Raw genomic sequence first — 15,174 nt, 5'->3', positions numbered from 1 at the left:
AAAGAGCAGGTGAATTTCTTGCTCTGCTGAAATCAGTGTTGGCATTGCCAGCATTGCCATCCAGCACCTAGAAATGTGGGGGTTTAATCCTATGCAATTAAGGAAAACAGAGTATGAAAGAGGGTAGATTGCTGTTTGCAACCCACCCTGTTTCAAGCCCGTGTTAAAGTTGGGCAGCAAGTTCTTGCCATGCTGTGATGTCACTTGCCATCAATAAAGGTTTTGAGTCATGAGCCATAAGCCTCAAATTCGCAGGAGATATGCAGGGCTCCTTCCCCTCTGCTCAGATAAAGGCAGTCAGGCACACTGGATCTGTTCAAAGCACAGCAAAGCCTCCACTGACTTCAGGGAGTCCAAGAAGTCTGCCCCAGCTTCAGCTCCAGACACTGGACCACTTCCAGCCCCTCTTGCTCTGTCTGAGAGACTTAAGACACACGGGACTGAGGCTCTAAATGGCACAATGGTGGGCTCCTACTAACACTTTATCAGCTAATTGCAGTTAACTTTAATTTTGCCTTTTCCACTCTTTACTGGTCTTCTTAACCTGCTTTTTAGCCAGGGCAAAATTAAACATGAGGAAAAAGGCTTATTCAGCATTATAATTATCTACTCCCAAGCTGTATAACAAAATGGTCTACACATTTAATTGGTTTTGTCTAATATTTCCACGTATACAGTAGTCCTATTAATGAATATCATAGCTTCATTACTGCATATCACATTTTGCGATGGTTTGTACCATAAAATAATGTCAGCACATCAATAACTTAAATAACACAAATGTAAACTCATTTTCTGCTTGTTATAATTACGATTTGAGCCAGAAAAGGCCTTTGATTTGTAAGACCATTCACATAATATGGAATGTAACTTTATTTGTTTTTCTTTTGTATATAATGAGACACCGAAAGCCCTTGTCATCTCTTAACAGGATACTAAAGCAGCTCTGTTTCATGAATGACAGCACAATTAAAGCTAAAAATCATAATTAAAAAAAAACCCTTTGTACTGTACAATCTCAAATTAAAGCAAGAAAGATAATGACAATCTTTTGCATTAGCCAGGAAATGTGATTCTCTGCCACTGGGCTGTTTTTTCTTGTTGACAATTCACAGAATGTGTATATGGGTGTAGTTATAGGTGTGTGTATACTCTATGCAGAACAGCAGTCCCTATTTTGTTGATCTAGTTCTTCTAATTGTTTAGTTAAACTACCTAGCTGTTACAATTTAGAATACTACATTAACACATTTAACATCAAGTTTACATACTTGCGTCTTTGAAATACTAGGAACTTTTACACATTTTATTTGGCTTTGTAAGGACTGGAATATCACAGATAATGCAATCTACTTGTCTTTGAAAGAATATGGCTGTTCTCAACTAACTCTCTAAGGTTCAGAGTGAAATACATTTCTCTTTGTATCTGTAGCTGACTTCAGAGAAGAAAGTGTCTCTTAAGCGGTCAGTCTGATGTTACAGTACAGATTCTGCAGAGATATATTTATTTAATGAAACATTACTCTCTCTGGACTTTAGAGTCAAGCTGTTGCAGCAAAATTACTTCATTTAGACTGATTTTTTCCTAACACAAATCTCAAGAAAAACCTATTCCAGGTATGTTTTGTAGTAGTATCTCCACATGACCAGAGGAGGGCACTTTGAACATCTTTGCACTGCCCAGGAGGCAGATGCAGAAGCACAGTGATACCAATGTCGCACAGTCCTGCCACCTCTCCCAACTCAGGCAGGCATTCTTGTGTCTGCAAAAACACAGAATCCAGATTGTACCACAGGGCTCTGTTCTGAAAACAGCGGGCAGATAAATCACTCTCTTCTTGCTAACTGCGATTTCTCCTGATTTCCCCCATTTAATTCGGTGTTGCTGCGGGCTAAATTAAGAGCAATGGATAATTCCTAAAAATCTGTCTCCCTCTCCTTTATGAACGTCCCTCTGCTATTAGCCCCTGGTAATTTAGCAAATATTGATTGATTTAACCCTCTATGACTTATCCTGCTGCAGAAATTCCTTGCCTTTAACTGAAAAATGCACTTGGAAATGCACTCTCTGAGATACGTATTGCAACAGTGCATCTTTTCACATTAAACTCTTGTAAAAATACTGCTCCTTTCCACCTTCTGAGGAAGGTCACTCTGTATCCCAGATCTGCTCTCCTGGCAGAGTACATAGCAGAGAAATCAATCTCTTCTCTTTTCCATACATAACCACAGTGTGGAGTTCAGCCAGTTTCCATGCAGGAAACATATTTTTGGGCTTCATTTTGGCTGAAGGTATTAACCTTCTATGGAAAAGATTTTAATTCTGCAATCTTGTTGTTATTATAGACAGATTTTTTTTGTCACCTCTGCTTTTTTTTTTTTTTTGTAGTTTGTTTGTTTAATGCAGAGAAATTATTAGAAAGGATTTAGAAACCTTTTTTCTTTTTTTAAATAAAAGTCTCTCCTCCACCTTGGGGAAACACACTGCTTATTTAATGTACTTTTTTCTCCTCCCTTAACATTATTCCATTTCTCTTTTCTTCCCTCTTTTTTTCTTTCTTTTTCTTGATTTTTCTCTTCTTTTCTCCTTCTTTTCTAGAGCAGAGAGGTACAAGAAGGAAGTTGTCTTTCATCAGCAGTCCTTTGAGATAGAGTAGAATTCAGTGAGTCCTCACCATGATAGGATCATAAACTTACTGGGTTAAACCATGCTAACTTTCCCTAAGCTGCCAAGTTTTAGCTGCACCATACATATATGTGTTTCCTTGTGCCTTTTTTTTTTTTCTTATAATTTTGTTTTTCTTGATGACCCTGAGCTATGGCTTCTCGTTTCTACCTCTAGTCAACCTTCCTTTCTTTTCTGGTTTTGCCGATATAGGCCTCAAAGAAAAAATGGCAGAAGAGCACAAAGTAGCTGAGGTACATGAGAGAGGACCAGATGATGTTCTGCACGTGGGAATGGCACTGGCCATGCTGCATCCAGGAGAAGACCAGGTAATTGATCACGCAACCGATCAACATCTGAGTGATCTGCGACAGGGTGATGAACATGGCGAACTTGCGCGAGACCCTGAAGCCGGCAGCCCGCAAGGCATAGTACGAGTACATGACAGCGTGCACGCCGTAGTTCATGGTCATGAACCAGCCCCCGCCAGCCACCATGTCCTTGTAGGAGTACCAAGAGTAAAGTAACACGGTAATGTGATGGTACCAGTGTAAGAAGATGAGCTTCTGCTTCCTAAGGATAATGAATATTGTGTCACCTGTAATGAAAACACACAAAAAAAAGAAAAAAAAAAAAGAAGAAGAAGAAGAAGAGGGGAAGGAAATGAGAAACATATCAAACGTCAAACAATTCCATAGTTAACGCAGTGCTCTCTTGCCTTTGCTTTTGCTGGAGTATAAACTAGAGCATGAAATCCACCTCAGCTCTATATCTGAGAGCCTGTCTGAGAGCCAGTTTGGCTCCAAATTTCTATGCAATATTTAGCAAACCAATGCATCAACATTTTCCTGTATAGATAACTCCATCTGAAAACTCTATAGGTTGACTTGGTAGCCCTTTGCTGCAAACATTATCCACAAAAGTCTGGGGCGAGGTAGGTGGACGTAGGTGTATCTCTTACTGCGAGACTGCCCATTATATACCATGACTGGAAGAGAAATACAGCTTGACAGAGAGCAGAAAACCCAGAGGAAGCAGCACAGTGTCCTCTGGCTCAAACGTCTACGTGCAAACTGAACCTACTTAAAATCAGCAGAGCCTTTTGAAGTAATACACAAAAAAGCTGTTGCATATGCAACTTACCATACTGAAAGGGATACTTCCAAGATGAAATTTGGGTTATGTTGAAACATTCATTTTCTGCAAATCAATCTTACTATGGTAGGAAAGTAAGTATTATTCATCTTTCCTGCTTTTTTTTCTTCTGTCTGTTTCTCATGATTGCCATGAGCATCTCAATTAGCTATCTGGATATATATGTATGCTACTTGTTTTCCACTGTTATACACACAGTGTTTCCAAAAGGATCCCTGAGATTTGAACCAGGGGACTTAGTTTGATGTGTAAGTATCCTAGGAAATCTAAGTCTTGAATATTAGTCATGGATGGAAGCAAAACTGCACTGTCTTCACAAGGTCTGTAATAAAACGTAACGCTACTGTTCACTTCATTAACTGCAAGATGTTGACTCATATTTTAATGAGTAATCATATTTTCAATGTATTGTTGCTGTGCAGTTCTAGCTGATGCTCCCCATTTTAAAAAACTAAATTTCTGTGGGTTTGCAGCAATGTAAGGAGCAGGGAACCCAGGGATTCTGACACAGTAAGGCAACTGGTGTCTGTCTCATTCTAGTTTTAATGCTGATGAATTGCTGTCCTCTAATTTGCTGAATTAAATTACCTGCTGAAAGGTATAGTCTCATTTTTGCTGTACACCTGAACACAGCAAGAGCTGCAGTCCTTTGGGGTTTAATAAGGGCATCCTCTGAAATGAAAGTTGGAGGGCTGCTCCTTTCCATTAAAACAATCCTTTCTTACACTAATAAGCCATGGATGAGAACACATGAAGCCTGACTTTCGAGGTGGCTTTCACATCGTAAGAACCCTTATCAAGAAACTGCTGGAGAGAGAGAAGTTTACAAAAATCAAGACTGGAAAAGCTAGGGATATTATGGGAAATTGGATTCTACTTGGAGGAAGCAGACAGTCACAGCCTTCACAGTCTAGGGAGGAAGCACTGTACTGCTCATAATTGTACACTCAGATGTGTATTAAAGAACGAAAGCTGCAGAATGGAGGCAGAGCCTGACTCAAAGCTTCTTGCTGACACAGCTGCTCTAGCCCACTCTCCACTACTGTAGCCACAGGGTGTGTGACTGCTGATTACGCCACTCCTATTTGCCTGCAAGTAGTTCAGGAAAAGGTATGGACCAGATTGCTTTTACTTCTTCACTGCCCTGCTGTGTATAATCACTGCAGTTTATTCCTGGGCTAGAACATGTAGTTTGGGCTTGGTTATGCTTACTCAGTTTTTCTGAGACTTAAATGGGATTTTGACAGTGATGAGACCCTTCTTGTGCTGTCTGCATGGACATTTCTTCTCTAAAAATACACAAATGCATACGAGAGAAAGAGAGAGGGTACTCACCTAGTTCAGGTGCTTTGCTTAGCACAAATGCATATGCCCAGAATTTGCTGACAGGTCCAATGTAAAAACTCTGGTCACACACTGACTGTTTCAGGCCTTTGGTCATCAAAATGTACAGCATATAAGCACCAGTTCGAACAGCACCGAATATACTTTAAAACAAAAAGAGAAAATTAGGAAAGGTCAGTGGACATTTGCCATCACTTCAAACCATTATGAAGAAAAGGACATAACTGTGCTGAAATATTAAGTTTGAGACAGCTTGAAAGTTGAAGAAGCTCTGCTGGCTTCTAGGAAGTTACTCTGAACTCAGACCTGTAAACTGGACTGCAGCCACATCTCCTGGTGCACATCTGGAATGCTAACATCAGTGTTTTTTATTTCATTACCACAGGAATGATCCTTCAGCTTTCAGGAGCAGGGAAACATTCTATTTCAGCTCAAAACAACATGCAGAGTTTTAATGCTGATGGCTGGAAAAGTGCAAGAAATGGGTTGATAAAATGTTGCATTAGCAATATAATCAGGACCAATTCACTCTTCTGGTTTCCTCAGAGTTTCTTCTCATCTCTCCCTGTATTTGTTACATCCACAGGAGCTCTGAGCACAGCCATACTTAGGCACACAAATTTTGATGAGGAATCTCAGTCAGAGCCAGTGTTTTGGAGTGCATGCTTGATTTCATCCCTGAAGAGGTCGTTGCTAACAGAGGAAACAGGTAGTTAAACCAAGCTGTAAACAGCAGATTCACCTTTACCTCATCAAAGTGAGATGTAAGATAACAATGTTCTGTAAATGAGAAACTTCAACAGATTTGTAGCAGTATTAATTGCTGCAATTAGAGAGGGGATAGGCTGACATCCAGCTCATATCAGGAACAAAGGCTTCTGTCTCACCAGCAAGGAGCTCTGCAGAAGGAGTTCTGTCTCATTGTTTTATGGCAAGAACACGCCTGCCCATTGTCTACTACTGCAGCTTGGTGGCCCTGCATAAGTTGTGAGGAATACTGGGTGAAGGAAGCAGCTTTCAAAAAGAAATTGAGCAAAGACAGACACAATCTATTTAGGAGTTGAGTATATCTTTCTTTATGCCTGCACCATACGTCCTCATCCCTCTACCCAGCTCCATCTTATTTCCCCTCTAACTTCTTTATGACCTTGACCTAACCTGGTTCCCACTCTGCCTCACTGTCTTTTGTGACTATTACATGGCAGCAGGCGAAACAACCCACCTAAAACTGGTGTATAAACACATGTGTGCAATGCAAGCTACCATTTATGCAAAGTGTGTGAAAGAAGGAACAGTTCCTCTGAAACTGCAGATTCTTGGTTACTTGCCCTTGTCTTATGAAGTCAATATTCTGTAAAAAACTGCCGTTTTACAATCATCAAGGCAGCCTCAAAAGCTGAGTTTGATGGCAGTTTTTATGCTTCTTGGTCAGACTAGATGGTTCTGGCAAGCCTACTGCACATTAAAACTGCTACCTAACTTATATAAAATATGCACAGAGAATTCAGATTTCCAGATCTGCAGCATTGCTATACCCAGTCAAATCTGCCTGCTGCTAAGGAACAATGCAGCTTGCTCTCCCCTGTCCACTGCATGGAATCTGCAGCCCAGTGGAGTGCCACAGTGCCTGCTGCTCTTTGGGCTGTCAGTGGCATCACAGATGGGGCTCTACAGCCAGGTAGCCCATGGAGGAGTGCTGCATCCTTGCTCCTGCACCATTACCTTCTGATGCTTGAGGTTTCACCCCACCATCAGGAAATTCAGATGACAGTGAGCACTTACAAAGCTACTATTATTATCTGCTCTTTGCACAGTGGTATTTGCTCATTGGCTCTGCTGCCAGATGAGTCCTCTTGTGCTATGTGCAAGTAAAAAACCATCCTGCTGTGGTTTCCAGGTGTGCTGAAGAAGCTTAGCTGAGTCTGTGTTTCCCATTAGCATTGCCCAGAGCAATGCACATATTCCCAGGCTTAGGCAAGAGAGCCACTGCAGTCTCCCACGTTCACCCACCCCTGCATGCAGAGGAGACAGTGCAGAGCTCTGAGCATCCACACAGCTCATAGTGCATCCTCTCCACGTAGGGTGGTTTCCTCCCAGAAATGTTCTCTCAGCACACTTTTCTCACGTCCTTCAGGCATCAGTCCTTTAAACTCAGCAGAGTGCCAAAACCTGCAGGAGGAGTTTTGAAATGAGGTGCAACTCATTCTGTGTCTTCTCTTTGGTGTTTAAAACATGCCTTTTTTTTTTTCTTTTTTCTCATTCCCAAGAAGACAGGAGATCCTGACAGAGATGTGATCTGATCACTTCCTGAGGCAGTGAACTCCTCAGGCTAGCCAGGGCATGCTGCTGCCTGCTCTTATGTTTTGGGTGGTTGCAAAACTGGGTGGAGGAAGATCAGGCAGAATACCTAATGATACACTGGTTTCTCCCATTAGTAAGTATCTCAGTGCTGACATTAAAATGGAGGGAGAAAAGGAAATTTTAAATAATGAAATCAAATAGCTGCAAGCAATATGTCTTTCTCGATAAAGAAGCTGTATTGCTTTTCTAAAAAATTGTTTGCTACTAAAGTTTTAAAACCAAAGAGAATTCTGTGCCGTGAACAAAAATGCAAATAAGAAGAACACTTGTTGGAGCAGCAGGCAAACAGTGATCTAACTGTGATTGGGTATGGACACGCAGGGATCTAACTCAGACTGATAACAGAGCCACAGAGTCTGTGCATGGGGGCATTACAGTGTCCCTTTGCTGTCTTTGAGATTATATTAATGTAATTCTGCCTGTCTTTCCATTTAGCAGCTACTGCAGAGCTCTCCTTGGAGCACACGCACACTGATGCACACTCACACACTTTTCTACAATTCCACAGAATGGTGGCATCCTCTAGTTCCATGACTCTAGAAGTGACCCCAATTACAGTTCTACACAGTGTGAGTCAGACTAATCTGTATTTTTTTTCTCAACAGAAACCAAGTTACCTTTTCACATAATTCACCAAGGAAGGCTTTATGCAAAAGAAGGATAGCAAACTCCAAGTAACTGATTCAACTAATAATAGACACCATGAGCAGGTAGAAGCTTATGAGAAGTGGTGCATGCCAAAACACTGCCTTGCCAACAAGTATGCGCCAACTGAGACTGAAAAAGATCTGATGCATGCCTGCAAATGTGTCTTGGAGCCAGAGAAATAAGCCTGCTTTCTGTGCCTCTGCCACTTAATCTTGTTTGTTCTGTAAGGTAAAATCAACCAACAAATTTCTATCTTGCAAAGACATGATGTGCAGCAGAGTGATGACATTGCTTACTCAGTAAATCACTTCTGCTTCATTCTGTCCTCGCCCTGCTCTCTGCTGTAGCTTTTGTGAGGTATTGAAATGAACTGCTTACCAAAGCAGTCTGTCTGGTGGGAATCATCTGCAGGGATTTTCAAAATAAGGTAGCAGTGAATTAGTGTACAATTACAGTCTTTTACAACTAGAGAGACTGATCAGAAACTGCATCATCTAATGCAGCTTTCTTATCTATTCAGGCTCAAAGTGCCCTACATTCTCCTCCCTTCAGGCAGTGACCTCTCTGGTAAGTTAAAAAATTGATATTTTACTGTCCATGGTATTATCAGTTGATATTTTACTGTCCATGGTATTATCAAAATATATCCATGGGTAAAATAAAAATGAATATTTTTCCATCTCAAACTTGTTTTCAAACAGGGGTTGGTGGCTTGACCTTGGCTTGCCAGGTGCCCACTAAAGCTGCTCTATCAATCCCCTCCACAAGTGGGCACAGGAGAGAAAATATATCAAAAGGCTCCCGGGCTGAGATAAAGGCACAGGGAAATCCTTTACCAGTTACCATCAGGGGCAAAACCGAGTCAACCTGGGGAAATTCCTTTATCACCAATCAAAACAGGGTAGCATATAGAGAAATAAAAGCTAAATCTTAAAAACACCCTCCACCTTGTCTTCTTCCTGGGTTTAGCTTTACTCCTGAATTCTCTACCTCTCCTCCTCCAGTGGCGAGGGGAGGAGGGGCATGAGGAATTGTCCTCCTGATGCCAAAACCTGGCCACAGAAATCCAGTACTCAGAGGGCCTCAAAACACATTCCAGGCATGGGGTAAGTGCAGAATTAAGAAGGGCTGGAGAGCTGGCTGATGGGAAGGCAATGCAGGTGTTATTGTATGAAGCCTATTGCTACTTTCTGCTGTCTCCTGCCAGTAGGGAGTGAAGTATGTTTTTGCCAAAAGCCCAAGTGAGTAGCAGGTACCTCGAGCCTTCAGTCCAACCCCAGGTGGCTTTTTAGCAGGCTCAGCTCCTCCTCAGAGTGGAGGTCACTGCACATTTTTGCTAGGGCTGCTATCTATGGAGACCCATCCTTGCACTTGGCTCCTGACACCTCTGGACACCCGAGTCCAGGATCAACGCTGCAGAACTGAGCAGGGAACGTGACTTCCAAGTAAGAACAAATTTAGAAGTGCAGCACGGAATACAGCAACATGTCCTAAAGGATAATCACAGAGTGGAAGGTGTCTGCTCTGGTTTTAAAAAAAACTTAACCAAACAAACCATGCAAACTGTATATACAGTGCCCAGCTGGTTCAACCAGTTTCTGAGGTGCTGGACTACAGTGTGCTGTGAGTGTGCTGGGCTAGTCCAGCAGTGAGCCAGCCAGCCACCCAGACAGAGCTCCCACAGCTCCAGCTCCAGCTCCCAGCCTGAGGCCCAGCTGGAAAAGAGAAAAGATATTAATTCTGCTCCAACCTGCTTACAGGGTGACTCACGGGAGTTCTGGCAGGTAAGTCTGCGCCCTGGAAGCACAAGGCTATGGCAAAAAGCACAAAGTCCTCCTTTGTGAAAGCCACATTGAGCAGACAGTGGTCCTGGGAAAGCAGCTGAGATGACCACACTGACTGCAGCCTGCTTGTACCATAGCAGCAAGAAAAGCAGGGAAACAGGTTCTTTAGTTGTTTGTTGACTCTTTTTCTTTTTTATTTTAGCATGTGAAATATTTACAAAGGCAGACTCTGAGATGTCTAAAGGGCAGCAGGTGAAGAATGTGGAGTTTCCTACACCTTTCTTCATGACAAATCAAACCACGTTCACCTTCCTGTTCTGCTCAGCAGCAGTACCTTGGCAGTTATTCCAAGCTCCCCTTCTGCTGCTGAAGAGTTATCTCATAGCATTATAAAATGGCCCTTCTGTGCCCTTCTGATTTAAATCCCACAGTCCTCAGGAAAGAGGAAGGAGTTGCACTGCTTCAGCACAGGAGCGTGGGAAGTACAGCAACCCCTCAGTCTGTCAGTTCCAAGCAGCAAGACGGTCTCGAGAGCACACCTGGAGACAGGAGCATCCGTACAAAGGGGCAGCAGAGTACTCCTGTGCTTAGCCAAGCAACAGAACACACACAAACTATGAACCAACGCTGGGAAAATGCAGGGAGGAAGCACGTATCAGAAACAACTCTGAAAAGAAATGTGGCTTCATCAAACACTGCTGAAGTCTCCCACAGGACAGTAGTCAAAAGAATAAAGAAACTCAGGAACTCCTGCTATTGCCATGTACCAAGGTGGGTGCATCTCCATGTCAAAGAACACCTCACATCATTCAGTCGTTCACTTGCTGTGCTTTTAACTCATTCCTAAAAATAAGTTTGTATTTTCAACATGAGTGGTAGGCTTGTTCTGCAGTTCTCTGGAAGTACTTCTAGTTTTTCTTCTCTGCCTGGTAAGGGTGAACTTCTTTCCAATCACTCTCTTCTTCTGCAGTCTCAGAGTACCAGCCCATCAAAGACACGCACCACAAAAACAACACAGCAGACAGGGCTAGGTGACAGATTTCTTAAGAAACTGACAGATTCTGTTGCTGGAAATTAAGCTGTTTGTAGGAGATTTCTATTGGTGTCCTATAAGACCCTGCTTTGGCCATGTGAGAAATAACAGCAGTTTTGGCTGACTCAATAGACACTGGGGCACCTCCAGAGGATGCTGGTGTTGAAGGGGGCACTTGCCAACCAGCAGAGGAAAGGGTTTTTTCCAAATTTGTATTATTTTTTCCTAGGTGACTGCAGAAAAAGTTGGCAGATCAGTGTTGGGAAATGGCCTATTCCAGGGAGGAAGGAGATGATGACAGCTCCTACCTAGCAAACAGGGCAGTTCTGAGAATGTGCATTTGTATGGCAACCACATACTAAATATATATTTACAGCTGTACTGTAGAAAGATAAACCTAAACTATTACCTGTGTAGACAGGTGAGGTAGTCAGATCTCAGTGTGCTTACTGTATTGCTATTGCTGTGGTGATTACACTATCAGCTCAGTGGGAAAGTTGGAAGATTTAATGAACCATTGGCCTGCTTCTAATCTAAAATCTGTCTTTATATTTTCTGGTAGTTTCAGGTCCCCTAGGAGCAGAGTACTCTGTGAAACTTCTAACCTTAATGGCAAAAAGAGAAGGCAGTCAAACAAAATTTTAGCAGTTAAATCGGAATGCTTATGGGAGTCTGCCCTCATCATCTGCCAAAAAAAAAAAAAAAAAAAAAAAGGAACTGCATTTTTTTCAGTTCTCCCAGGATGTGGCTATAGAGAAGCTAGTTTCTTTTTAAAGTTGAGCAATATCAAAAGGGAATGTCCAGGTTAAAGCATTTATCTGGGTAACAACAAGTGAGGAAAGGATACACTATGGTCTGCTTGTGCTGACCAGAATTATGGACCAACAGCCTACTGACTTTTACTGGTGCCTGGGCACTTATTCAAAGACTATTGTTCCAAAATCTTTTGTGGGCAGATGTGCCAGACTGTTTCAAGGCTGGGGAATGAATTAAGACCACAAGAGTAGGCTCCTTAAGAGTCTGTCTGACAGAGACAGCATTCCTTCCTCCATTGATAAGGGATGGTGAAAAACCTGGTCACGCACCAACCTTCCAGTGCACTGAAGCAAAGGACAAGTGAGAAATACGTTTCCTGGCTAATTAAGTTTCCTTAAACTTTTGTGTCCATGGGCACATGTTTACAGGGTATCACTGAGAGAGAATGTGGGTTCTGTGGGCCCCGCTTTCTGGGGGATTGACATGTGCAGGAACATGGTACAGGGGCAACTCAACCCATCAGAATTTGCAATTGTTTTGATATTATTTCTGATACCCAAGCTGCTCTTGGGTGTTTGTGGATTGTTTGGTTAGATTTCACTGTAGCTGTTCCTCCACTTCTTTTTTTTAAATGAATCACCTCTTACGTCTTGTTATGAGTTTTTTTCTACAGATGGACATATTTGTCCACATCTGGCCAGCTCTGCAGGGGGAAGAGAGGAGCAGCACCAACTTCACTGGACAATGTGCAATATGTGATGATGCAGTACTAAAAAAAAAAAAAAAAAGAGTTGGATTTTCCAGAGAGGAAAAAATCTTGGAACAAAAAAAATCTATGGAACAAATCTTTCTAAAAGAGAGAAGGAATCAATTATGCCTACAAAAATCTTAATACATAGTGTCACGAAAAGGTTGTCAGACCACCTAAATGTTATCTCAAATGTGACTCCTGTCTTAGTTTGTCTTGATGGTATTCAATAAAATTTAGGTTACATAAATTCCATGAACTGCCATAAGTCCTGTATCTTCCTGTATTTTAACTGGTGTAGAAACGATATGGTTTCTTTAGACTTACCTTTGATTGCAAAATCATGATATTTGTACTGTATGGTGAAAAGTCAGTCATTAAGCACAAATTAAATGTGACCAATGACTGAAAGCTATCATTTGACTGTGGTTCCACGTAGTGACCTAAGTGGCATTAATGGCTCTTATTTTGATTTCACAGAGTTAATGAGATCTGTTGTTAAGTCACTGCAAAATAATGAGTCCTCGAAACTCACAAAAAACAGCCTAGAAAAGGATCTGGCACCCAACATCCTAAAAGGTCAATGTGACACAAGGGCAGCCTACACAAAATATTCATTGATATTAATAACTGACTAGAAGAACCAGCTTTGTAAGTCTGTGCCTAGTTATTAAAAATATTTTGCTAGGTTTGTGGGAGAGTGTTTAACTTTCCAAATTAAATTAATCAGTCTCTTGGTCTGTGAAGGATACACAGCGATATGGTACAAAAAAGTCTGAAAAGAATGGTACTGAGTATGGATTTGGTCACCCTTAACTCTAAATGTAATATTTTTGAGGTGTTTTATAAGCATTTAAAAGGTAGGACTTTGTAACAGTGAGTTATGTTGAAATCCTAGAGAGACACTTGCTCAAATCACAGCTGCTGAACTCAGCCCAGCTGTTATTTTGTAAGAAATGGCAAACAAAATTAATGCAATTAAGCTATTGTTTCATCATCTTTCAACATTTCCAAAGTGCTTTCAAGCAATGCAACTATTAGTGATGAAGAGGGAGACCTGATCCTGCAGAAAGACTGCTGTTTTAAGACATTTGTAAAGCACTTCTCTGTTTTACCTCCTAGAACTGATCCAGGTACCTCTCCAGAAGGCTCTGCCTCCTTACTGCATCCACTTCAGATTAAATGAGCATCTCCATTCTCTCCACAGAGCAGACCTTTCTCTGCCATTCCAAAATCTTGGCCTTCTCTGCTTTCCAACAGCCAAGACCTACCACCTTCAGCCTGGGCTATCCCAGAGTCACCAACCTAAATCATATTTAGGCCAGCCACTGCTTTAGGTCAGATGGTCCTGCGTGAAGAACTGCTAAGTACAAAGCTGCTCATAAGCTGGGGTCTATTCAGGTAACTTCCTTCAGACTTCTGTCTGTGTGGGCATCTCCAAGGCCCTTAACATTTTATGTAGGAATTCCTCACAGAACTTTATGGCCTTTACTTAGGTGATAGTCTTGTAAGGTGGTTAAGCATAAAACCCATTTCAAAGAGAGGTGAGGCAAACTGAATTTTAATTGTCTTGTCAAAAATCTGTATATGAGTTGGGATAGGAAATGACGTGCAACTTCATGAGTCCAAGGTTGTGGGTTCAATCCCCATATGGGCCATTTACTTAAGAGTTAGACTTGATGATCCTTGTGGGTCTCTCCTAACTTGCTTATTCTGTGAATCTGTGAGTTGTGGTTCATTGCCCCACCCATGAGGTCTGTTGGATGTAAGCAGAAAGAGGTCTGACCTCACCCTGTGTCACTGAAAACAGTATAGCTGAAATAACCGTAAACACACTCCACTAGGAGGAATTTTCTTCAGAGTTGTTTGACCTACTGAAGATTTTCTTTCAACTTTTTGAAGTTGCTCTCTAAACCTTCAAGTCCAAAGTCCTTTATCTTAATTACCCAAGGTACACCTATACCTTTCAAGATAAATAGTTTATAGACATAAAAGCTATTGGCATACCTCTTAACAACACTGCATTGCTTGTACATTTGATATTTTGGCAGCACACTTTCAAGATCTAAAAATACAGAGTGATGTGCAGAGACATACAGTGCAAATTTACGAAGCTGTGCTGTCCTAGAAACACCCAACAGCTGAAAACATTCTGACCTAGCCTGAACACCAGATGTGCCTTCCACAGAGGCAGTCAGACCCTTGCCTTCCCTCTGTTTTCTCTTAGGAAAGGACGGTAGGCAAACACCAGGGCAGATTTGGCCTGACACAGCTGGACAGAAGTGACAGAATATGTGAACCTAAGAAATGAGTTTCAAGGGCATCCATGCTTCCACCTCCTCCCCACTGTCACACCTCCTGAGTTTGCACAGGACCAGACTGCAGCAACAGACCTTAACTGTAGCAGAAAATACTTGGATTTTCTCCCTCGTGGAAGTTTTACAGCTGTTTTAACTACTGTTGGTGTTTTGCACCAGTCAGCTCCAGAATAAAATCAGGTATGGATCAGAATCCATGATGGGGTGCTTTCCTGCTTGTGACATAAGCAGATACAAAAGTGAGGTGGAAAATTCAATGGCAATATTCTTAAAAACTCCTTTACTTATGTCTTCAATTGATAAAACTACAAAAATGGAGTTTTAATCCTATTCATCAGCAACGGAGTATGTGGAAAATCCAT

The 15,174-nt window shown here is 41.8% G+C and overlaps 1 protein-coding gene across 1 annotated transcript in view; it reads right to left on the bottom strand.

The window, feature by feature from the left end:
• Positions 1-1,661: 1,661 nt before the first annotated feature.
• The window catches only part of ELOVL6 (ELOVL fatty acid elongase 6), a gene marked incomplete at its 5' end in the record, with an annotated part of 74,303 nt that continues 60,790 nt past the window's right edge, over positions 1,662-15,174 (bottom strand). The window contains 2 exons of the mRNA XM_084205231.1: positions 1,662-3,263; positions 5,156-5,307. Coding sequence (XP_084061357.1) covers positions 2,839-3,263; positions 5,156-5,307 — 577 coding nt within the window. The 3' untranslated portion in view covers positions 1,662-2,838. The remainder of the gene's footprint in view (positions 3,264-5,155; positions 5,308-15,174) is intronic.

The sequence above is a fragment of the Fringilla coelebs genome (assembly GCF_963513975.1).
Source record: "Fringilla coelebs genome assembly, chromosome: 4".
NCBI classification, from domain to species: domain Eukaryota; kingdom Metazoa; phylum Chordata; class Aves; order Passeriformes; family Fringillidae; genus Fringilla; species Fringilla coelebs.
The sequence above is the reverse complement of the archived record's forward strand: the minus strand, read 5'-3'. Positions and strand labels throughout refer to the sequence as shown.